General features: G+C 46.8%; 1 protein-coding gene and 2 long non-coding RNA genes across 4 annotated transcripts in view; 1 reads left to right on the top strand and 2 right to left on the bottom strand.

Annotated features, from left to right (window-relative positions):
- Positions 1-476: 476 nt before the first annotated feature.
- Positions 477-3879, bottom strand: LOC107308816 (uncharacterized). Its single transcript, XR_001552931.2, has 4 exons — positions 3739-3879; positions 3387-3582; positions 2843-3072; positions 477-782 (listed from the first exon to the last, which is right to left on the bottom strand). It is a non-coding gene; the product is annotated as an uncharacterized LOC107308816 (long non-coding RNA).
- A 510-nt stretch (positions 3880-4389) lies between these two features.
- On the bottom strand, positions 4390-4843 carry LOC107308817 (uncharacterized). The gene is made up of 2 exons (XR_001552932.2): positions 4704-4843; positions 4390-4592 (listed from the first exon to the last, which is right to left on the bottom strand). It is a non-coding gene; the product is annotated as an uncharacterized LOC107308817 (long non-coding RNA).
- PTH1R (parathyroid hormone 1 receptor) overlaps positions 4589-25662 on the top strand; it is a 97165-nt gene continuing 76091 nt past the window's right edge. For both annotated transcript variants that reach the window (XM_085539110.1, XM_015852965.3), the window contains exon 1: positions 4589-4835. Coding sequence is in view for 1 of the 2 variants with exons in the window: in XM_015852965.3 (XP_015708451.1) it covers positions 4761-4835 (75 nt within the window). In the remaining variant the exon portion in view is untranslated. The remainder of the gene's footprint in view (positions 4836-25662) is intronic.

Here is a 25662-nt window from a genome sequence, read left to right as displayed (position 1 = left end):
TATGGCTTCAGCTTTGTGCAAACAGCATCAATTAGACCTCAGTTCTACTGCTTCTCCTCTCTGACCATGTAAAAATAGAATGTTGACAGCAAAACTCCACTCTTTACAACACATACAACAAAAATGGCCAGAAATTCATGATGGCTAAATGCAAAAGCCCAAGGTGTCCAAAGCTGCTTCTTGTATATATTGGCCTTGACTTCGCAAACAAAATGCCAGCAATAACCAAGGGAAAACAGAGCAGAAAAGGCTGTTTCACCCTTGGTGACACTCTGTTATTGGACTGGCTTCTTGCACAATGAGGGATTTTTGCCAACCCCATCCATGTCAGACTTTTCCCTCCCTGATCAAAGGCTTTGACTGATGTAAGTCGTGATGTTTCACTGAACCTGAGTGACCCAGGAGAGAAAGGACAAGAGGTGTTTTATCCAGGCTGGGACCTCATCTCCAGAAGAAGGGAAACATTCACCCAGATGGGAGGAGGAGATGTTTATTATTAGGCCATGTAAAAGTTAGCTACAATACAGAGCCAATTCACAAGAGCAATAATTCCTGGTCAAATTCTTAGCCAGTTTAGACTGATTATGTATTTTTTCTTTTTTTTTAATGCTGTTTTACATCAGTAGGAGGATCTAAACATTTTGGTTTGTTGTAAGATGTTGGAGAAACTCAGTTCAACACGTGCCATACCCAAGGGTCTCCTTAAAATAGCAACATTACAAAGGCTTCTTTTAGTGCTGCATTCCTTCTGGGTTCATTATACACATATTCGTGGATACAATCTGAAAGAAAAACAAAACAAAACTTAGATGTCCGAATTACCTTTGCCTTGACATAAAGAAATGCCTGGAACAGATCTGCTGGAGAATGGAGTCCTGTGCCCTCCAGTGGGAAGAGACCGCACACGCTCACATGCATCATCCCAAACAACAGCAGGCATCTGGACATGCAGAATTGCTCATCTCTCTCCCAAAGGTCTGCAGAGAGGGGAAGACTTGCCTTGTAACCTTGGCTGAGAGGATACACAATGTCTGGGGACTAATAGAGATAATAAAAGGATTTTCCTGGGACACCGCCCCCAAAAATGAGCAAACTCAGCTGTTTCTTGTTTGGTCTCGCATAAATCAGAATTTCTTCTCAAAAAGAGTGAGAGGGTGGTGATGCAGCAGCACAGGCTGCCCAGGGAGTTGGTGGGCTCACCATCCCTGGAGGTGTTCCAGAACCATGGGCAGTGGGCACGGTGGGGTGAATTGCACTGACTGCCATGGGAGCTGGGTTACATCCTCTGCTTGAGGAAACTCCTCTTTAGAACTGGTCTCAGTGCATTTGATGCTCATGACTCCAAAGACCTGCAGTCCTTGCAACTGCTGTCCTCCCAGAAAGGAGCAACGAAGCAGTCGCAGACTACCTCAATTGGATTTAGGGAAACCTGCGGTGTTGGGTTTATTTTGTAGATAACAGGGATCCAGAATACCATCCATCATAGTCTTCTTGACCATAAGAGTCAGGCTCTACTGGGCCAACTTTGAGCTGGGGCTGGAGGGAGGGAAGAGTTTCCTTCTTGTGCAGCTTCAGCAGTATCTGCCTTTAATCATTAAGTGACTGGATGGAGAAATTACCAGCATAAAGGCATCTCTGGCCCAGTCCCAGCACACAAGGGACTGGGTAGAGGTGACCAAAGTCTGGATGTCTCCTAAACCATATCAGATCCTACTTCATCTATATCACATCCCGGTAAAGGCAGGAGGTAGGGGGCAATGCGATATATGAGGTGTTCTCTTCCTTCTTCCCTCTTTCCCACCCAAAAAATACTAGTAAATTAAAAAGCAGCAAAAGAGATGTGATGGGGCCCATGAAACTTTACATCAGGGCTTTTTTTTACTCTCTGCATTTCTTCTCAGAGAGACCATAGAGCCCCAGGTACATATTTGCTCAGCTTGCCCCATACTTAAACACACACCGATGCCCTGCTCCCCCCAGGGATGGAAGCTGTCCCACCCCTTTGGTTGAGCAGATTGGAGAGAAGTGAGCCAACACCTCCCCCCCAAAATGAAACGAAATGAAATAAAGCAGCAGAGGTGGAAATACCTTCCCCAGGATTCCCATCTCAGGAACCTCCTTTTTTGAGCCTCCCCTCCCCCAAGAAATATATTTTTAATCCCTATGTGGGACATAAATTTGGGAACAGCGTGGATGAGGGGCAGTGGGGGCAGACTGATGGTGTTGGGGTGGGGTGTGTGTGTTTGGGGTGGGGATGAGATTGGCTTTATCGCTTTTACATCCTCATCTCAACCCTTCGCTTGGGTGCCCCCTTCAGCACTCATTGCCCAACCGGAGAGCAGGGGGTGAGACGGGGGGGGTGGGGGGGGGGTGAGGGGGTGGGATGCGATGCGGTGCGGTGGGAAGGGCTGAGGGATGACCCCGTGTCTCGCAGCCCGTCAAAGGCTGAATACGGCCGACCAATGAGGCCCAAGCCGGGGAGGGGGGTGAGGGGGGGTGAGGAGGCTGGGAGGGGTGACTAAGATGGGGGCTTTTATACCTACCCCTCTCCCCCCGCGGTGCAGAGATCGGTCTGCCTGGGAGAGGCAGAGGGCTGGCAAGGAGGAGAAGGAGGAGGAGAAGAAGGAGGAGAAGGAGGAGGAGGAAAAGATTGCATCAAGAGCAGCACTTTTTCCCCCCTCCCTCCCTCTCTCTCTCTCTCTCTTACAGGAAGCCCTACTCTACCTTAGCCTTGGAAAGAGCCCCTTTTCATAAAATTAGCTGAAGGCACCTATTCACAGCCATGGGGCCGTGAAAAAAAAAAAAAAAAAAAAAAAAAAAAGAAAAAAGAAAAGCAACAAACCGACTGTAGAGGCTTTTTTGTGTTGGCTTTTTTCCTCTTTCTCTCTACTTTTTTTTTCTCTCTCTTCGCTACACGAAATAAAAGAGAAATGCGCACAGCTCCGTTGTTTTGTACCGTCTGCCCTCCGGTGGGGTATAGGGAGGTCTGTTCGGTTTTGGTTTGGGGTTTGTTTGGGGTTTTTTTTTCGGATTTTCTTTTTCTTTTTGGCTTTTTCTCTTCTTATTGAGCTCCTAAATCACAAAATCCGGGAAGAAAGAAGGGGAAAAAAAAAAAAAAAGTTAAAAGGAAAAGCGAAGCGAAGCGCAGGAGTTGATGTCCGAAGTTTCCCCCCCAGTGAGTCAACCCTCAGCGCAGCTCTGTGTCCCGCCTGGTGCATCCCTGTCTCCTCCTCGCTTCTCCTCCCACGCCGAAGATAAACCCGATCAGGGGATGGGTGCCGGAGCTTCACCCCCAGCGACATGGCTTTGGGGGTAGGGGGTGGGGGGACTATAGTGGTTTTTTATTATATATATATATGTGCATATATATATATGTAGGTATTTACCTTGCAATTTTATGAATGAAAGAGCCCGGCTAAGCTGGGAGTACCATCCCCAGCCTTGAAACTGCGATGCTGATGACATCCACGGGGTGTGCGAGGTGCTGGGGGACATGATGGATGGGGGGGGGGAAAGCGGGGATGCGATGCGCTGGGGGCTCCAATAGGGCTCTTCCTTGCGGGGCACGGAAGGAGGTGTGCGCTCCCATGAGAGTGAGAAACCGGGAAAAAATAGAAACAGTAAAGATACAGAGACGTATTGAAAAAGATTTCAGAGCATCTCGAGGAGGGAAAATCTTTTTTTTCTCTTTTTATGCCGAGAGAAAGAAAAAGAAAAGTATATTCTAAAATGAAGTACCTAAAGAGAGCGGCGGTAGGAGGCGGGGGGTTCGTCAGCCTCGCGCTTTCACGCCGTACTCAATCGGCTTTTTGAAACTGCAGATCCTCTGAGGCAGAGAGGGGAGAGAGGAGCGAAAGAATCCCGGTTTGTAACTGAAATACTCTGCGTGCGACCCGGAGGGCTGGAGAATAAACCTATTGTGGAAGCGAAACGAGCGGCGATATAGCAGCAAAAAAAAAGAGTAATAATAAGTAAGAAAAAAACAACTCCCCCCAGAGCACCGCTGTTTGCGAAAAGGTAATTGAAGAGGGAAAATATTGCCAAGTTTTCGCTATTCCCCCCCCCTCCCCCCGGTAACTTTCTGCTCTGAGAGCGGTTCGTGTGCCGAAAGTGAAGAAAAAGAAGAAGAAAAAAGGCTTTTTTTTCTCTCTCTCTCTTTCTCTTTCCAAACCCCTCCGAAACCCAAAAGATAAAATTACTGGATCTAAAAATAAAGCCGTGGTTTAAAGCCTCCCCCACCCTCTCCGATCTCCCACCCCTTCCACCCCTCTCTCGCCTTTCTCCCTCCCTCCCTCCCTCTCTCTCTGCCTCTTTCTGTGTGTTTGCGTTTGACAAAGAAATTATTTGAACTTCCCACTGCCTCATAAAAAGGAAACAGAAGAGCGCGGCTTTGACATATGGATGTGATTTTTCTGCTCTGAGACAGATGCACGCGGAAAACAACCAGCACCGGGGGTTGAGGAGCTGAGCGAAGCCGAAGTCGCTCCGCTTCTTCACATGGGCTCCTCCGCTGCCTTTCGGGAGCTGCCCGCATCTTCAGCCATGAGAAAGCGAAGCAAAGGACCGGGTTTTCTCGTCATGTGCCTTTCTGGCTAAAAAACAAACAAACAAACAAACACCGGTTCTGGAGAGTGAGGGGGGTGGGGGGGTTGGAGGGAGGGAAGGAGAAGGAGAAATCATCTGCAAGAGGAGCGCTGGAAGACCTCTCCGTCCTCCAACTTCCCCGAGCGAGCGTGGATGCTGGAAGGAGCCCCTTGGATATGGGATCATATCTGGTTTATCACAGCCTGGGTTTGATCCTCTGCTGCTCCGTGCTGAGCTCGGTCTACGCACTGGTGAGTGGACCCGATCCTTCTTTTCTCGGCTGTTACCATGATGAGTAAAACCTCTCCGCTTTCGGGGCATTTGAGGAGGCAGAGAGCTGCCTTTGCAGCCCCGGTGGCTGATCTCGCTGCTCCTCCGAACTGCTGTACCAGATGAAATTAAAAATGTCTGTGCTTCCCGGAGAGTTTGAATCACTTTTCAGTCCCTCCGGACGGGAGCGCGTGTAGTTTGACAGGGAGCTGCTCCGGGAAAGGCGTTTTGGGGGATCACTCAAAAGACACCTCCCAGGAAAGGGCGATTTTTCCTTTTTTTTTTTTTTTTTCCCTTCCTTCCTCTCTCTCTCTCTCAAAAAAAGGGACATTTAACTTTCATTTCATTACGTTTCCATTTAATCTTCCTAATTTGCAGATCTGCTTAATCTCAGCAAAACACTGCCTTGCTCTCTGAGATTGATTTTGGAGAGCGTGGGGACTGCAGACAGTTTACACTCAGGAGCGTGAAAGTAGTATTAACCCTTTGCTCCCTGGCACTATTTTCACCTGCTTCTGCACGCACCAAGGGAGAAAACCTTCACAGAGGTGACAAAAAAAGGGGCTAAAGGCTGCCCAGGCTGCCTTGATGGTGGTGATGGGCAATGGATTGAGATCCACAGACACTCTGTCACCAAAGTCCTGCCACAGAAATGAAGTCACGCAGAAATCAACCACCAGGTGTTAATTCATTGCTGGGTGTGCTGCTTTGACACGTGCTTTGCTTGCTTTCTCCATCCCTGATGGAGCAGTGATGGGTGGCATCACCATCGCTTCTGCTGCTTCTTGGTGAGTACTTGGTGTAGGAAGTGGCACAGCCAGCACTTGACCACCAGACACCACTTAACACGGTGTCTGCTCTCCAAAGAGGATGGAGATCATTGAATCATAGAATTATTAAGGATGGACACGACCTCCCAGATCATCTAGTCCAACTGAGGTGTGTTTGGAAAGGGGCTGACCCCAGTGCTGGTTCTGTTCAGGTCCTCTCCAATGGGCTGTCACATTCTTCTGTGTTTGCTAGGACCTCATGCAGGGTAGGTGGGGAGGTATTTCTGCATTTCCAGCATCGTGCTGGATGGAAACATCAATATATGACAATAGACAGTTCCTTGGAAAACAGTCTCTGTCACAATCCATGCTAGTCTTGATCTAACTAATCACAACTCAAAGGCCAAAGAAAGCTGAGGGATGCTGAGGGGCAGAACATGTCGCTTCGGTGAGGTTTTAGTGAGATCCGAGGTTTCTCCCATGTTCTTGGGTTGGGTTAGCATCTCCATCACCACGGTGACTCTGCACCTGTGTCAGGATAGGCTCCGTGGGTCTTATAACACTTGCTGTCCCCATATACATCTGTAATGCTGCTGGAGTCAGCATCAAAACTCCCATTAGGGCCAATGTTCTTGAAACGGCTCCATTGGAGCTGAGCAAACTTCAGTATCCAGAATAGATACGCAAGCACTGACAGCTCACATCCATTCCCAGTCCCTCTTTAGTCCCTGTCCCAGTACATCCCAGTACCACCAGAAGACACAAGGAAGCAGCCAGTGAGGCACATCTCAGTGTCCGGTATCTCCTATAGGTGTTTTATTTGTCATAGCCCCATCAGAACAGACCCTTTCAGATGAGGATCTCCATGCCATGGAAATACATCAGGAATTGCTCCACCAGAAGCCCCATTCAGTGTAATAAGGCCCAGGCTGAAATGAATATTTCAGACATTGATTTTCAAACCCGACAATGACAGCTTACCCAAAGGTTTGAAAAGTCACTCTGAAAATTCAGGAGCTGCAGAGTTAACCTGGGGAATAAAAACACTGAGGGTAGCTGCAGAATGATAGGGATGCAAGGACTTAATTTAGAGATAGACTCCCCGATAGCTTTGGACTGGACTAAGCGTGCTACCCAGTCCTCCAGCAAAGGGTCAGGAGGATTCCCATGGAATGAAGCAGTGAGCTCTCAGAACTTCAGGGTACGATTTGTCTGTCTGGGGCTGGAGGATGTGAGTTTGGAGGTTGTGGGACTGGAGGACATGAGGTTGGAGGTTGTAGAGATGGAGGACATGAATTTGGAGAGCTGTGGTTGTTGGGCTCTTCTCTGCTCAATCCTTTGCATCCCAGAGCTGGTGAAGCCCAGAGCACCAATGCCTCCTAAATCTGAAGCTGTCATTTCCACTGTTTCTTTGATCAGTAGGCAAAAGTGGCAACAAAAAAAGTGACAACAGAACTAGAGTAGGGATGGGGAATGATGGTTTTTAATGGTCTGCGCTGGTGCTGCATGTGTCCCCACATTAAATCGAAGCATGGGGGAATTCAGGCACTCTTGAAAGTGCAATGGGAGCGTGTCCCATTGAAAAAAGGAGTGGGTAATGCTCTGCTCTCCTCCAGAACCCCCTGCTGGAGAAGCCCTTCTCTCCAACTTTCCCCAAGAATATTCCTAATTAACACCTGCTTAAGCGGTGGCAGAAATCAGTTTATTGACTGAGAGCTTTGCACTCCAGACTGACAAGAGGAAGGGTGATGTTTGGGTCTATTTTTCTACTTGGTGAGACCAGCCTGAGTCAGACAATGCTGCAGATGCGGGCTTGAAAAGATGATGTGTGCAAAAGGAGCTTTAAAAGTGGGTCAAACACCGGCACGAGAGGAGCAGATGTGGGCACTGTTTTTATCAGGAAAGCACTGCCAGAACTGCTTGCAGGAAAACCTCCCGATGTCCCTCCTCCAGCTGATACCCCCATGGTTTGCTCTGCTGAGCTGTTCAGTTCTTACTCAGTTACATCCTCAGCTTGATCCTGGTGATCTCTATCAGAGATATTCTGCAGAATAATTTAAATATATACATATAATAAAGCCATGCCTTGCTCAGATGCTGCCATGGGATTTGTATTGGAATAACTCAGCTTTGGGAAATGGGTAACAGCCAGAGCCAAGTGCAGAGTTCTGCATGGTTGGAAAAAGTGGGTGCAGGTGTGGTGTGAAATGGGTGGAAAAAAGGCACCAAGTGTTGCCTTTCTGCCATGCCCCAGTGACTCTCAGGAGGTGCTGCTCCACTGGAGTCTATGATTGACCAGCAGAATGGGCTCCAGCCCTGCCTGATAGTTCCCCAGCTCTGGCCTCTCTGCTTGGGCACTGCTGAAGTTGGGCTTTGCAGAGATGTTGGAGTGCTCCCCTGAAAATTCAGGGGGTGTCAATAAGGGATTGGGAGCCCTTTTCTCATGGGAATGACCCAAAATGGGAACAAGCTTGTCCAGGTGATGATCGAGACAGTTGGACTGAATGATCTTAGAAGTCTTTTCCAGCCTTCCTGATTCTGTGGTTCAGGAGGGTCTCAGCCCAAAGGAGTGTCTACACCAGTGCTGATATTACTCTCCAGTGGGGAGGTCTGGTAGGAATAAGAAAAGCCCTCCTTCTCCTTGGAGGAGCACCGAGTTGCAGAGATCCCAAATCTCTGCAGCAAAGTCATTGGATTAAGGAGGTGTTGATCGATACTTTGCTTTTTGCTTCACTCCTTGTCCATCCCTCTGATCAGAACCATCTCTTAAGGGATTTGGAAAAGTGAAGGATTTTTGGTTGAGCCATTCATAGCTGGGGACAGTATATATTGTCCCTGAAAATGGGGCGAGTAGTAAAAAGAATAATCATCAAATAATCCTACATAGAGATCCTGCAAATCTCGACTACTGTCTGAGTTCATTAAATAAAGACAGACTCCAAGTACAAGGAAACAATGTCTGAAATGTTCTTTTTCTCCACACGAGCTTGGGAGCGTGCCCATCCCTGCCCTGTGTATTTATGAAAGATATGGTTTTTGTTATTGTACTTTGGGATTAGCAGATATCCCTGGACTATAAAATACCCAACCGCAAAATATAAAGCAAACAGGGCTCTGCGTCAGGGTAATACACAGGCTGTGATTTCACCCTTCAGAAGCCTAAAGTGCTCAGTGGCAAATCCAACCTGAGCAGGCTGGGTTTGGTGCAAAAGGAATAGGGAATGCAGTGGGGCAAATATGTGCACAGAGGGTCAAGGCTGGAGGAAAAGAAACCTGAGGTGCGCCTTTTAGGTCCAGGCAGTTGTTGTTTGGTTTCTAACCTCCTAGAAATAGCTCCTAAGCATTGCTTTGGGATCAGTGGGGTTATCCTTGGGAGGGCAGTGTGTCTGCAGTCCCAGCCAGGGGTAACCCAGTTCAGACAGCTCAAGCAGGGACAGCTGTTGTCCCCGTCACCACACTGCTGAGCAGCCCCTGTGCTCCCATGTCCACATGTAAAATGATGCTGAGATCACTGCCCTGACAGCATGAGTCGTCTCACATCTTTGCATCCATTGACTTGACATCCATTCTTTTCCTGGAGAAGAGGAGGCTCTGAGGAGTCCCGTGGGTGACCTTTCAGTATCTAAAGGGGCTGTAAGAAAGGAGGTGATCATTTTTTACAACAAGGATAGTGAAGCACTGGAAGAGCTGACCAGAGAGGCGGTAGATGCTCCATCCCTGCAGACACCCAAGTTCAGGCTGGATGGGATTCTGAGCACCTGATGGAGCTGTGGGTGTCTCTGTTCATCGCAGGGGACTTGGACCAGATGGCTTCTAAAGGCCACTTCCAACTAAAATGATTCTATGATTCTGTAAGTTATGTCAGATATTTAGAGCACAGATATACACTCATCTTCCCTTGGTTTCTCAGGAGTTTTACTGCCTCTGACCCAAACCCTGCCTGGGAAGTTGTCCTTAGGTCCTCATCACTGCCAAGTAGCTCCGTCCTCACCCCACACTACAGTGAGATGGTGATGATGTTCAGTGCATATTTACATGCCTTGCTGTTCAATCCCACTGGGCTCATTGGACTTTTGGGCCCTGATTCTCTCAGTCCCCTTGCTGTTGACCAAAGTGAAGACCTCAACAGGTTCAACCAGTGTTAAAGAACAGACACTTTGCCCTGGCACTGAGAATTTGCTCTCTCCCTCTGCATCTGCATGGATGCTATAATACTCATGTGGATCTCTCAGCCTAAACTTCAGCTGACCCTACAAAAACTGCTGTAACAAGGATGATCTTTGTGCTGCACGTTTTGCAGGATGGTTCCATTAATAAGTGACGCTTGGAGCTGAAATGCAACCAGCAGAATTCCTGTCTGGGTCTGATCCTGAGCTTGCATTTGTCATGGGAACAAACATTCGAACTCATGCTTGCTACACTTGGCTTGATTTTAACCTGTTGTTTCCAATGAGGCCAGGCTGACCCTTATTACTAATCAGCGGGGCTCTAAGCTTTGGGAGTCTCCCTTCCCTGTGGAGGCCCAGCTTGGTTTGACTTCCAGAAACCTGATTTCCAAGAATGGAAAATTCTGGATGGATGACACCCTCTTATCAGGCTGTACTTTGATCCTCCTGTTAACAAATCTCCCTGAGAGCACTCAGGCGATGCTTTCGTTGTTGCAATCCTCTGCGAGTCTGTCCTGTCTTTCTGCCCACACATTTTTCCCTTTAGCCAGCAATGCAGAAAGTGGACTTCACTGCCTCTTTTCCCTCTCACTCCTCCAGCTTTCCTGGCTTGAAACATTTCAGAGGTGCAGGGATTGTGCTATCCCTGGGTGAGAGATAAATATTTCAAGCATTGTAGCTGGGTAGGAGGGATGTCAAGGGGAGAAAGCCATTTATCTTCTCCTTCCCTCCTGTTGGGGCAGCCCTGTATTTCAGAGGACATTGGAGGGACCTCAGGGTACAGACAGCAGGAAGGTGTTGGCCTGATGGTGTGACACATGAAAATAAACCCAATGAAACAGCTCAGGAAGGAGTAGTCCCACTTACACACAACTCTACCACCTTTTCATCCATGAGATGACTGAGCTCCCTGAGCTGGCATGAAAATAACTCAGGATTGGAAATAAATGCAGAAGGTTTGTTGCTGGGTCAGTGAAAGATGTTTGCATATCAAAGGTTTGGATGGGCTCCTGTGATACAGGAGGAAGGCATCGGGCTGCACAAGAAGAGGAGCCAGCGATATGAGCAGCTCCACCCTGACAAGACACATAAAATCATTATGACCCAGCATAAATCCCCCTAGTTCTTCTATTGACAGAACCACACCCCATCCCAAGCCTGCTGTGAGGTCTGCTGTACCTTCTGCTCTTGGCAGTAAATACACACACATTGAGGTGCGAGGAGCATAGGCTTCACTCTACCTCTGAACCCCACCTCCCCCAGCCAGACTATTTAACCATGAGCACCATTCTTGTCGGGGTTTTCACCTGAGCAGATGATCAGTCCTCAAGGCAATGTTCCCAAGTGGTGGTTCAGGATAGCACGGGGGAATGGATGTGATCTCATTCTCCTTTTAGGGAAAAATGAGTTTGGGGTTGTAGGCATGAGATGTGCCATCTTGCTTGGCTTCAAGACCAGAAGACAAGACCCAGCCCTTTAATTTAGCAGCAAAAAAAGGACTCCCGAGTCTCAGAATTGGCCTGGGGGCAACACAACCATGCAGTCCTAGCCCACCTCTCTGACCCTACCAAAATATAGAACAAGTGAGCCTTCAAAGTCCAAAGGCATTAGGAGTCTTCATGTATTTCACTGTAAAAACCTCAAATATCCACCGTCTTTCAGATAAAAGGTTCAGCCAGGGCAGACCTGGCCTCTTGGAAAAGAAACCCCACGGACTGGTGTATGGGGCAAGCACTGGAGATAGCAGTTGCTGTCTCAGCACCCAAGGCAGGCTGTTTATCTCACTTCTCACATGGCTGCCCCACTGTTAATCAGGGTTCCTCGATGTTATCTTTATGTCTGTCTCCTTCTCTCTCCAAGCATTTCTGTGTATCTATGTGCTTGGTCTTGTCACACTGAGAGCAAGAATCAGTCACAATTGCATCTGTAAAGGCAGATTTGAAAATCACTGTGCGTCCTTAGAGAACCTTCTCTTCCCTCTACTGAACTTTGTCTCGGGACTTAATTTCTTTTTCTTCATTTTTGTGTGTTTTAACAGAAAAGTCAGCATTATGCAAAACTTAGCTTATTTTTGCCAGGGGTTAAGGGACAAGGTGCTCTGAAGAGGAAGGTAGGGAGTTACCATGTCTTGGGCATGCAGCAGAGAACAAGTGATCGTTTAACTGAGACTCAGTGCAGTCTTGAGGGACTCCAACACTGTTTAGGACCACTAGTAACTCATTTAACTGCTGACCCTATGGATTCAAGCATGTTAGGAAATTCCTAATCTCCTCCAGGAGGGAATTACCAGCAGCTCCTACTGTTTTGCAGCGCTACAAACCAAACTCAATCAAAGCATTGGTCTGATTTCCATGAATTTTGCAAGCTATTTCCATCTATCCAACTTTTATTGCCTGAACTCCTGCCTCACCTCAATGTTACCTTGGTTTTCTTTTTTGCCATTTCGACTCCAGACCATTTTTCCTTTCAGATGCTGAGCAGTTGGAGTTAAAATAGATTTGAGAATATGGCCATGGCGAGTGGTTGCAAGGAAATGACCCGTTTCCCCTTGCTGCACTCAAAGAGTATGATCAATAAAGCAACATAATGCAGCATATCTATTTCATGGTTAGCAGTTTCATTCAGCTCAGTGAAAATACAGGAAATTTCTTTTTAAAATAAAAATGAGAGAGAGCTGATAAGCTGAAGTGCTAAGAGATGCCCAATGCATACAGCTTTGAAACCTTGCGCTGTGGGCTTACCAAGAGCCATCTGTTTATCAGACCTTTTCACCTTTCACAATTGGCATCGGGGTTTTCTTCAAGCCTGTGTTTTCTTCCAGTGCTCTTGAGGTTATTATTCTCAATGAATGGTTTGTTCAGAAATGACCTCTTCAGTACGAAGATGAGATCAGGAACTGAGATTTAGCTCTCCTACTGAATTTCTGCATGCTTTCAGGCATTTCTTTCTCTGTATATGCAGTAAAGGCACAGGGGACCTGTAGGGACACAGCTTTGTGATCATGGTGGGGATGGGTTGACAGTTGGACTGGATGATCTTAGTGATCTTTTCCAACCTTAATAGTTCTATGATTCTGTGAGAGAAGATGCACTTGGAAAGATGGTTTATTTTTATTATTCTTCCCAACAATAATATGTTCTTCCCAAGAATAAAAGAGAGAGATATGACTCTATAAGCGCAGAGGTGAAAAAGTGTTCCCATTCTAAATAACCATGCTCACTAAAACATGTGCCTGTGAGTGGTCAGAGGTGGTCAGATGCACTGTATCCAATGCAGATATGACTTGTTTTCACTTGAGCTGAGTTACTGGGACTGCCATGTCCCAAAAGTGTTTCCCCAGGCCAGCCACTGGATGGGGACAAAGCAGGACAGAGTTGATTTCCCATGCCTGGCTATAGATATCAGCAATATGTATTCATGCATCTCAAAGCTTCATGGTGTCCTCAAGGGATCCACTCAGCCACAGAGCATCCCCCCTCAGGTCATCTGTAGTTGTACCCGAAAGATACTGGGTGGGCTTGGAGGTCTCATTTCCTCAGCTGGTGAAGGCATGAGGTTCAGTGCAAAACTATTATGTATGCATGTCCATACAAGTAGGCGTGCGGGCAAAACTCTATGACTCTGACTCATGCTGTAGCATTGTTAAATAGTCTCAGAGCATCCCAGCATATAACCCCACGGCAGAGCACCGTCTTCATCTCCATTTCATTTCTCACCACAACTGGTGTTTCTCTGTCAGCCTTTCACCACCACAATGAAGTGTGTTTGCTGTTTTTTGCCTCATTCCTGGGATCAGATTTTCTCTCTGATTTGCCTTAACCTCATCACAGAAACCACAAAGCTCAAGGGGCCAGAGCGTTCTGCTGGCATAAATCACTGGTGTTCCTGTGGAGTGCGAAAGGACCAAGAGTCTCATCTGATGTCAATCAGCATCACTGCAGGGAAATAAGAGAGCCAGGGGGTGATTTGATGTAGCCCAGCTAGCACATTCTGGTACTGGCCTCCTGGCCCTGGGTTGCCTCTGGATGGGAAGGGACAGGATTCTGAAAGCTGAGAGATCTGGGTCGGATGACAAGCCCCCAGATTCCACATGCTTCTCCAAACCATGTTCAGCCATGCTTCAGTAGCTTCTTTTGTGGCTGGCTGCCTTGTGCAATGAATGCCTTCTTGAAAGCATTTAAAGATGAGCAATTTGGGGGGGATCTTGGAGGGGGGGAGTGTCACTCTTGTTTCTGGCTATGGTGGTAGTGGGAAGTATGATAAGCATGCTGGTAGGCTGGATTTAACTCAAACCACAGGATGGGTCTGAATTCAGCAGTTGATTTGGGTCCACTCTTAAAGGCAGTCAAATCATAACATTTGAATGTAGGACATTCGAGCAAATTAATCATCAGTGTTTCAAGTAGACTGAGCAATAGACGGTTGTTTTTTCTTCTCTCCTAACTCACTCCTAATGCTGATTTTGTCCTGGCATTCTTTGGTGTCACGGACAGCATCAGTTTGATCAACAAATTGAGCTTAAGATGCCTTTTGCACATATTTTGTAGGATTGTAAATGGGAAATTAGGCTGTTCAAAGTCACAGCCAATGTGTATTCCTAATTTACTCTGTCATCAGCAAAAGATGACTCAGGTTTCTGCAGGAGCAGGGGGAAGGGAGAGTGCTTCAGCTGGTGAAAAAGGAACAACATCAACCCCTGTTTTTCACACTGGTAAAGATCCAGCCCTGGTTCTGTACCAACAAGTCTGCACACTAAGAGGATCTCCATAGGGGTCGATACGGGTATTTGCTCAGCTGAGCTGACTCAGTGCTCCATGGAGTGATAAGGTCTTTAAGTTACCCAGATAAGCATAATGATGGCCGAGCCAAAGGGTCAACAGACTGCCATCCATGAACAGAGCTGGGTGGAGCCCTAGCTAACCTGGATACCCACCTTGTTTCTCAACCTCATTCCTAGATCCCATATACCCTGATAAGAGTACCGGCCTTAGTCACTGACACCACTAGTAACTCCCCAAGAGAAACAATTATATGTTGTCTCACTGCTGTGACAGTTGTCTTTGCTTCTCTTCTGGATTTTCTTGTTCACTGCCTTCCCTTTTGCCTTTTGGTAACACTGTTTTCCCATGCTCTATTGCTGGACCCAGCTGCCAAAATGGACATGTAAGATAAAATGAAAGAGAACACTTCATTGAGGTATACCTCCTTAGGATTCAGAGTTAACACATTGTAGAGAGAAAACTAGGCAAAGATATGTGGTTTGTGTGCCTCCGAAGGCATGAGGTCAAGAAGACCAAGTTTCCAAGGGCAATGCAAGACAGAAGGAGTTGGGAAGAGAAGGATGTTTGTTCCATCAAAGCCTCAGCATGTGCACCCTCAGCCAGCCTACGTACTGCAGGGTCAGGGAATACACTGATGAAAGGCTGGTAGTCACTGGAACAGATCCCATATCTACAAATCACCCATTCCTATCTGGAAGCTTCGGATGAGACCACACTGATTTGGGTTAAAGACAGCCATATGGATGTGGGCACAGTTAATGGGGACAGAGAATGAGATACAGCTGATTTATTTCCTCCCCCAAGACTAGTGTGGCCCTATGGGCAGGGATAACAGACTGCAGCAGATCCCACTCCATGGATGCTCAGCTCAATCTCTATTGCAGCTGCATCTGAAGTGTTAACAATCCTGAAACAGGGCTCTGTTGCTACTTCAAACAGCAGCAACCACCTAGTGCTCCTGAAGCATGAAGATTCTTTTATCCCTGTGAGAAGCCCTGCAATGTGCTCCAGGGTTGATTTGGCTCCAGGGCCACCTGCAATGGGACTTCTTCTGAACACCCACTCCAATCTGTTTCAACTCCCACCAAAGCTTTACTCCCCTCCAAGCTTCCCCTTACATCTCCTACACCATCTCTGCCCTCACCTCCAGGTGATCACCATGTCAGCATCCCATATTCAAGCCCCTTCCCTGTTCCAGCCCAGAAGGGACAGCAGAAGGAGAGAGGGGGAGGGATGCTGGAGCTGACCGGCTGGAGTGAGGACGTCATGCCTCAGAGCAGCCTGCACAGCACTGAGGGCTTAATGTGCCATAATCACAGAGCTGGCCTTGTTGTAACTGCACCCAGGCTCCCAGTGCCTCTGGCAGCTCCTGCACTCCCTGCCTGTGGGATTTTTTGGAACAGATCCCCCCCAAGCAAAGGGAGAGGAGCCTGGAGGGAGGAGGGGAGAGCACAGGGAGTGGGGTGTTGACCTGCCTTGGCCACAGACGGTTCTGGCCCTATCGGGAGGTGAATCGGGACATTAATCAGTATTACGGGGATTGGGACAGGGTCAGATACCTGTGGTTTGAGGCGTGCTGGCAGGGCTCAGCGTTGCCAAAGTCATAATACCACACACTGCTCATGAAAGAGCAGTGCTGCGATGTTCCTGGGAGGAATGGTGCTGAGAGGGAACGGTGATGGACAAGGGCTGATAGGGGTGGGAGGGTGAAGGTGAAAGGAAAAGGAAAAAAAAAAATAGAAAAGTGAGGTGGCAGAAGAGGAAGAGAATGCAGAACCCTTTGGCTGAGAGAGGAATGTAGGAGAGAAATCAATGAGATTCCTGTTCCTTGGAAGGTGGGAGTGGAGGAGACAAGGCTCTTTCATTGTCCCTGTGATTGAAGCTGCTCTGCCCTCCAGGGAAATAAGCACCCTGTTGCTTCTGGGTTTCAGGTATTTAAGATTTCAGGTCTTAAGAGAGCTATCAGGAGTTAAGGTTTGGGTCCACCAGTCTGCAGTTCTCCATGCTGGTTTCTCATCATGTGTGGTAAGACACAATAGTTGGGTTCACAGGATGGGATATCACAGAATTCTAAAATGGCTAGGATTGGAAGAGACCTTGAAGGTCATCTAGTTCCAAACCCTTGCTACCAGCAGGGTTGCAAACCACTACATCAGGTACCACATCAGGTTGATCAGAGTCCCATCCAACCTACCTTGAATACCCCAAGGGTAAGGGCATCCGTGGATCTGGGGATCTTCTATGGAAGTCAAGCAATGACAGGGGCATGAGACTAAGTGCAGCCCCTCCATCTCCAAGGGAGACAGTCCAGATTCCCTCCATAGGAGGCAAAGATTCAGCAAGAATAGAGATGCTTCAGCACATATCTAAAGAGGAGCAAAGTCACACCACTGCATGGCTGATTTTTGTCCTTCTCTTGGGACAGTGAGCTCATGACACAGTGGACATCTGCAGTGAGGCAAGCTGAATCCCTGCATTGGGTAGAGATAGAACAAGAGAATCCTCATTCTTTTGCCAGTTAACTTCTGGGTAGACTGACACTCTCTCCTTCTGCCTGTGGTCCAGGCAGCCATCAGCCATGTCCAAACTTGAGGGCAGGTTGCCTTACCAGGGCAAAGTCCAGGCCTGTTGGCTCAGCAGTGCATCTTTCTCCTCTTTTTTTCCCTCTTTATTACCTTTTTCTGTTTTCAAAGCTTTACTGTTGTATCGTTTAACCATGGTGGTCTTTAAGCCATCCTCCTTTTTTTTTTTTTCTGAGACAATAATATTATTGTGTTTGTGGAATCGTGGTTAGAGATATCAGCAGGATGTTCTCAAAAGCTTCCTGGTTTCCAGGAGCTCTGCATGATCTCAGTTTATGGTTCCAGTTGATGCCAACAACTGGCCTTGTATATATTTTTTTGCCCTTCTACTATGTAGAAAAATGCCCTTCAGACTCTGCAGTACAATGAACTAGAGAGGATTTCAGGTGACACCCAGTGCTATTATGAAGAGAGACCCTTCCTTAGGAACCCATGTGAACTAATATATTCCCCCAGTCATGGCAGCTGCCTGAAATATCATGAGATTTTCAGAAAAGGGAAGATCTGTATTTCACTTTCTTTTTTCTTCCTTTAATTCTGACACTCTGGAGATAATCATCTCCAGCTTCTCTCTGCTACTATGCAGAGTAAATGCTTGCTTTTGTTTTAAATGCAAGCTGAGTGTCACCCAACACATGACTCCAGTAGCTCAGGCTCAAAGAAAACCAGATTTTATGAGATAAAGCGGTGAGAACTCGCTGTCCTCTTGCTTGGCTGCCTACCCAGTGTTCTTGAAGGGTAGGAACAGAGACTGCCTTGCAGTCTGGTACAGGTTCATCCCCCCTTCCTTAGGCATTCTGAGCAGGAGAATCCTCTTGCCTACTCTGAGATGTCAAGGTGTCTCCCTGGACACAGCAAATAGAGCTCTATCCAACACAGTGTTGACCCTGGGGAGCTCAATCTCTATAGACAATGAAGGATTAATCTACTTATAGATGTATAGAGACCTCAAAGGTGTCTGAAATATCTGACAAGGGAAGGCAGATGCGGCACAGGGCCAACAAGAAGCAATAGAGCAGAAGCTGAAAGCCAAGAGAGATACTGTAGGGCATCAAGTTGAATATGATACCCCAGTGCATGCTACTAAATGGCCTCTGGCAAGGTAAAATCTGGGATTTTCCTCCCTGGAGCCTTGGAAACAAGGCAGACACCTGGAAATGGTACATAACTTCTCACAAGCAAAGATGTTTTTCTATGTTTGTTAAGCTGGAGGGACTTGCCCTGGAATAGTTCAGGTGAATGCAGTGGTTTTGGACAGTTCCCATTCCAAGTCAAAATCTGAAGCTGCTATAGAAGTGCAATTATTTGTCACTAATAAAAACCCACCAAGACAGCAGTAAGGTTGAGGTCTTTCCTTTCTGTCTGGAATGTAAAGCTCTGAATCAAATGGTGTCTTTTAAATAGATGAAAATAGAAAATAGAAATAAATGAAAATAAGTAAATGAAAATGGAAGAGTGTTTTTTGTTGGGGATAATAGAAAAGCAAGAAAACAAGTATTCATCCAAAGATCATAAGGAAAACACTTGAGCAAGGACTTCTGAGGAAATCATGGCAAGTCCCTTTCTCTTCCATTTCATTGCACTTTCATGGCTGGTACAGTTACACTATGGGTTCCCACCTCTTCAGGTGTAGAGTTGCTGGCCTCTCCTGAACCATGGACTAGCAGATAGGATTAATTTCATTTTATCTGACTTCTGCAAAGTTGTTTATTCTTCTATAGTTGGTGGAGAGAGCCTACAAGCAGCATTAAAAATATCTTGTCCTGCATGCAAAGTGGTTTGTAACACCCATTGTTTGTTCCTGCTCCTCTTGGTGGTCTATAGGGAGAGCCTTCACCAACACACTAGGTTAACTTTGGTTGAGGATGGAGACAGCTCTGCACCACCTGAGTGCTGTTTCCATCTTTTTCAGACATCCTTGGGCAACTTTGAGAAGATCCTTTCTTTTCCAGTTCTTCTGTCCTTTGATTTGCTCCTTTGAGCTTGTCTATAAAAATATATATGTATTCACTGGAGTCTAAGGTAGTTGTCAACAAAACAACTTTACACCTGAATTTCTGGGCTTTGTCCATAAGTTCCTCAGAGAAGAGATGTGTTTTGCCTGCAGAAAGACAAGCATAACAGTAACAGCCTATTATCTGTAGCTCAGAATGTGTTCCTACTACAAATTCTGATGTAAATATCTAGCTTGTATCTCCCACAGGAGTCACTAATACAGATCCATTGGCTTCAAAGGGGTGGCTGATTTTGCTGTGGGCAAACAGCCAAAGATAACATCTTTCCGTCCTCCCCCTCCAGAATCTATTGTGTCAGTTCAGAGAGGGCTTTATTTTCAAACACAAAGACTCTCTCTAGGGTGACAGGGAGGATGTGTACAAAGATTATAGCTTACATACTCGGTGATTATACCAGCTCCTGTTCAATGGTGTAGCAGTGGGTCGAAGATAGGTTGTTCCCCAGTGTCTGTTCACCCACACTGGACTCCGGCCAGAGAAGCTTTCTGCTTTCTTATTGTCTCTGCTACAAATCGACAACAGGATGGGTGAAAACAATCACTGTTAATGGGTTTGAGAGATCACAACAATGGAAACTTATCAGGGAGGTTTTAACACTATTCTCCCAAACTATCTCATCTCTTCTCATTTTGTCTGAAAAAGACTATGAAAACTGTGAACTTTTAGGTGTAGCCTGCAGTAGTGTTTGGGTAAAATATCTCTCCCTCAAGGTGATGTTTTTTCCCATGCCAAAACACATTTCATCTGTGGAACTCACTGCTGTAAGACAGCATTACGACCGGAGATGGAAAAGGATTCCTTTTGGGGTATATAAATGGATTAACATGTAATATTGATAACTTCTTTGGGAGATGAAAGATGCCGTGAAGTTTGAAGACATAAGGCAGTCTATCTCCTCTGGGCAAAGTGTTAGCCAAAATAAAGGTCAAGGAGAAGTTTCTTCCAAAGGAAGTCTATTTAATAGTTGTGTATCACAACATTTCTTCTCACTTTATGTAAAGCAACGGGCTTTGGCCAGAATCAAATACAGTTGTTTGTTTGTTTGAGTATCACAAGGGTGGATCAAGGGCATCAAAACAAACATGATTTTGCAGTTCCTTCAAGCAGAGGCCAGAGACCTGCCTCTTCCTCCCAGACTACAAAGCACAAAGTTTGATGTGTTGTAGTTATGAGCATCCAAAGACTCCAGCAAATTCCAGGAGTCTTTAAAGAACGAAAATGCTTTGCCCACTGGAGAAAGAGTCAAAGACGAATCTACTTCACTGCTATATTAAACTCGTGATTACACACTGGGGTCTCTGCTTTGAGTAACCTTCTTTGGATTACTCCTCCATGACAAACCCTAATTCAGTCACAACTTCAGCCTTTCAGGTCACCGCATCCCTCATCAATAGATCCCATTAATTAATACATATCGCATGAGAGGAGTCCCGGATCTACTACCACCTAATGTCTGATGTCCCACAGTGTCACAGCAATGTTTGCAGCCAAGCATTGCTAAGTGCTGTTAAAACCCATCCTTCTCCCTCCCTGGAAAACGCAGCAATCTTCAGAGGCCTTCTCAGACCATGAGGATGTGCTTTGTTTGGGTTTTGAAGATTTGTGACTCACTGTTTATGCATCTGCCATATGCACCCTTTTATTTCATTGTTTCTGAGCAATCTTGTCCTTATCCAAGATAACAGGGCCCAGAAAAAAGTGTTTTCTCCAGCATTGGGTAATGGCTCATTGCCGCCTCTTGGCTGCGTTTCCATGAACTGCCATAAAATTACCAAAGCAGCCCTGGGGTCGGGGGTTTTCTTGCTCACAGTCTGCATTTTCCAGCTTAGATATAACATATCTATATCCTGGTCTAATCTTTCCAGTACCCGAAAAGAGACCCCACAGTCTCAGTCGGAACATGGTAAGGCAAGTCTTTGACATCAAAGACTAGAAAGTCATGTGTCCTCCATTTCTTGTGCTGCCCACTCAGAAGTGGGATTGAGACCTTGATCCCTGGAGACTCCCATGTCCTCTGCCCAGGTTATGGGAGAAATCTTTAACTTCGGCTGCAGACAATAATGACAGCATTCTTTGGTTGCCATAAAACTCATAACAAGTGCAGAGTTCACCCATGCAGACACTCAGCTCTGTCCTGAGGTGGCCTTCAAGCGACCGAGAACTCATGATCCGTGAGACTGAGGAGACGTCTGGTCTAGAGAAGATCAAGGGGACACATGATTACAGCTTTCCAACACATAAAAGACTTCTTCACAGAGGAAGGGAAGAAAAAGCTCCTCATGTCCCTCAGGGATAGGAGGTAGTGACCTTAGATTAGAGCAAAGGAAATCACACTAAATGTCAGGAGAAGAGTTCTAACAGGATTGTAGGGCAGGGGAGCAGACTACCCTGTAAAAGGAGAGGTCTGTCACCGAGTTTCTCAAACAACTCAAGCACTTTGCCAAAGCAATGACAAAAGGGCTTGTCCTGTGTTAGATTAAGAATATGGACACAGTTAGATCAAGAATACGGTCCTTCAGATCTCTCTTTCTAACACATTGGAAGTGATGTGATTTTCCCAGAGATCACTTAGCCCTCCACCTCCACCTTCTCCTCCATACCCAAGAACTATCTGCATTCTCTATAAGAATATATATATATACATCCCAGCTGTGGATAGATTGAGTAAATCTTGATTGGGATATTCGGAAACCTTGAGACAACGCCTTCTCTATGCAATTGGAAAGGAGGAAGCAAACAACATGTCCTAAACTAATCGCTGCATTTTTTATATGCTCCTGGAAGGGTGTTTTTATGCTTGTTTGTTTGTTTGTTTTGTTCGGTGTTGTGGTGGGTTTTGTTTGTTTGTTTGTTTTTATATCGTGATGATGGTGGTTAATTGAGGATTAGACGAGCTGACTTGCAGTTTTGATGGCTCAATCAGTATAGCCTTCCTCTAGGACAGGGAAGCCTTTCATCCTGGGACGAGCTATCTAATGGAGTAGTAAGCTGTTGTTATTTACCCTGGTGACTCTATCAAGTGTTCCGTATCTGAGCTGTCAACAAAACCTTCCTTTCTCGAGCAGAACAAAAGCGATTTGCCTCCAGCGAGGCCTTTGTTATGTAACTGTCAGTGGCCTCGGAGTTTAACTGTGTAATTACATTCTCCACACTTGGCTTCGGTTCAGTGGGTTTCTTATTCACAGCTCATAGCTGCCAGGCACATGCACGGCGTGCTCGTATCTTGAAGACATCTTTCAGTGCCCTGAGCGTATACATGTGCGTTGAAGGTGCAATCAGAGCTGCAAACTCCTAAGTATGCCCAGACCAAGTGCATGGCTTGGCTAACACGAGAAGGCTGTTCATGGCAATGACCGCGTTGACAGCTGCTTTGCATCACTACAGCCCTCCAAAACAGTGAATGCAGGCCAGCCACATTGCTCTCTGCAGTCTTCATTGTGCTTACTCTGTTGGTAGCGTTTTACTGAGTGTTTATACATAGTCCATGGCATGACTTTCTGGTAGGCATATAAAGTCACTGCAGAGCCAGGTGCAGGAGCATGGCAAGGACTAGGGTCAGCCTGCACTTGCACCAAGGATGGGTGTTCTGTGTGGAAACCTGTATCCTCTGAATCTAGACCTGATTTGCACCATCTGTCTCCTTAGATAACAAAGAAGTACAACAAGCATTGCAACCTGTGTATTTTTGGGTCTAATTAGTGCTGCTACTCCTCTCTTCCTCCTTCTATGTGAGTTATTATTTCTCCTTCCTCTTGCTCTACCCAGGAAGCGTTGGCAACGTTGCCTTTCATAGAGCTCCCCAGAGGTAGAGCAGATCAATATTTAATTCAATTTCCTTTCCTTCTACCATGGGTTTATCTAATAGTGTAAAGTAGCTAAGAGGCAGAAGACTGGAAAGAGACAGATTTGTTAGCTAATGCCCATAAGGAAGGGAAACAAAAGGGAGCCCTGATACCATGTATCTCTGCCTGACTTCCAGGGAAAGAGCGTATCATTTTCTTGTAAAAGTCATCAGGTTGTTCTTGCAATAATGGTATTTCCATGCTGCACTCTTCTTCATTTATGGTTGTGAGCTGATGGAAAACAAACAGGAGTTCTTAGTGGGAGATCAGTGGGCCCACTCTAGTGGGCTGGAGTTAGAAGAGGAGATTCAGCCAGCAGTGATGGAAATCCAAGCTGGGAGGTGCAGCCCATTCAAGTTCTCTACCTCTCAGGCATGAAGAGACATGAAACAGGCAGGACAGGGCATATCTAGGACATCATTCACCTCTTCAGAGGTGAATGCTATTGGGAGAATGGACTCTGCTGGAGATAGGATGGAGAGATACTCTACAGTGATGAGTGGTGCAAAACATAGCATCAAGTGGACTGACGGCCTCCCACCAGGTGGGCTCTTCACACCTTTCCATGAAATAAGTCTCATGAGAGGAGTAATAAGACCTCAAAGATCAAGGAACCAAATTAGGAGGGGACGTCCTGGCCCCCTTGACAGCAGCCTTACTTCTCCACTCCATTTCACTTCTATCCATGCCATAACAAGTAGACATGGAGTCATCACCACAGGGAGGCCATCTCTTGCTCTCCTGGTGTTGTCCCAGGAGCTTTGTCTTTATGGCTCTGATGGCACATCATTGCCTGGTGACAGGATTCTGGTCTTGAATAAAAGTCTCTGCAGTACTTATGTAAGTAGTTCGTAAAATATTTATGAAGCCAGATTGATCTGCACTATGGGCCCTCAGAGGGCAAGGAGGACAGAGGAAGAGAAGAAAGCAGAGGGAGTGCTATAGCTGCAGAGTCTGCTGCAGTTTCTGGCTGAAATATATCTACAAATCCTCCATGGTCTATTGTAAAACAGAAAAGCTCCCACACTCACATTTTACAGCAACAACTTCTCCAGTTTCACCCAAACTCATACATGCTGATCCTCAAATGGCTTAAGATGGAGAAAGTTCATTTCTATACCTATCTCTGTCACAGACCCATGCAGGTTTTCCCTAAGCAGACAGGGCATCTGTGTTCAAAATCATACCCAGGTGCAGGTAACACATCCATGTTCTTGTCTGCCACCATCCCTAGTGGTGTTCAAGAACTGTGGAGATGTGGCACTAAGGGACATGGGTCGGTGAGGATGATGGGGATGAGTTGGGGCTGGACTTGATGATATTGAACCTTAGTGATTCTATAAGTGTGATTGATCTGAGTCAGCAGTCTGGGCACACATGGATGCCTTAGAACACAGAGCAGAGAGTAGGGCAACACCAAGACAGCTCTCCATCCTTCTGAGGACTGAGAAGTGAGCAGACACCACTCCTGCCCCACAGAGTTAATGTGGTAGGCACAGCAGGTAGTTAATGGGTAGGACTCCTTTCCATTGGCATTCTTTGATGAGGGCTCAGTGCCCTTCTCTTCCCACCAGCTACGTTCTGCATGCAGACTTGCCCATGGGATGGGCTGAATGGATATGTCCTCAGGGCTGTGGAGGTCTTGGTGATACTTCCATCACATTCTGGTGTCAGCTTTTCTGATCTGGGGGCTGAAATAGCACTTTGGACTTGGCTCCAAGATCAACAGCCAGAGCTGCTGCCTGGACCATGCAGTTCATTTGCATGCTTTGCTGCATGAGTCCCCAGATATCAGAGGGTCACAGGGCAATGGGATCTGAGCATGGGGAGGGGAAGGGAAGGAAGAAAAGGAAAGGGAAAGGAGGAAGAGGGGCTGGTCCAGGGGTCCTCTGCTATCACCAAAGTGGCTGTCACAATAGCAATACTGTTGCCTCGTGGGCTGGCTGGGCAATGGGATTTTGCAGGGCTGTAAATCACTTGTCTGGCGGCCACGCTTTCCCTCCAGTGTTGAAAAGGCTTGGGTTTCTCTCAGTGATGGCAAGCTCAGGGAAGGGGGCGGAGGCCAGGTGCTGGAAATATTCAGTGGGGGCATCCCCAGTCGCATACCTCTGAAATCTGACCCTGGCAGGGAAGTCGATGCGGTTCAACTGACTTCAGGACCTCGCTGCTCCAGTGCCAGAACAAACAGCTGCATTGAGGATTCCTGGGCCATTAGCAGTGGCCATCCACACTGGGAATGCTTTCTGCTGCCGTGCAGAAAGAGAGGGAGGGAGGCACCGTGCACTCAGTGTGCAGCTCCCAGATGCTCGCAGCCGGCTGTGTGTGCAGTGGCACTTGCACCAAGGAGCTCAGGTCAGGCATGGAGGGATGCAAACACCCTGTGAGATATATTGATACAGGCAAACAAACTAATGTTCAGACACTCAGGCACAGATAGAGGCATTAAAGTTGGAGAAGACATCTAAGATCATCAAGGCCAACCCTACCCACTGACCATGTCCCTCAGTGTCACATCTCCAGGGCTCTTGAACACCTCCGGAGACTTTCCTGGGCAGCCTTTGGCAGTGCATTATCACTCTTTCTGAGAAGAAACTTCTCCTTCTCTTAACATGATATGCTGAATGATAGTGGCAATTGTACAGCGCTGTTAGA

This window comes from Coturnix japonica, chromosome 2, assembly GCF_054131305.1.
Source record: "Coturnix japonica strain WE chromosome 2, WE-NBRP24, whole genome shotgun sequence".
Classification (NCBI taxonomy): domain Eukaryota; kingdom Metazoa; phylum Chordata; class Aves; order Galliformes; family Phasianidae; genus Coturnix; species Coturnix japonica.
The sequence above is the reverse complement of the archived record's forward strand: the minus strand, read 5'-3'. Positions and strand labels throughout refer to the sequence as shown.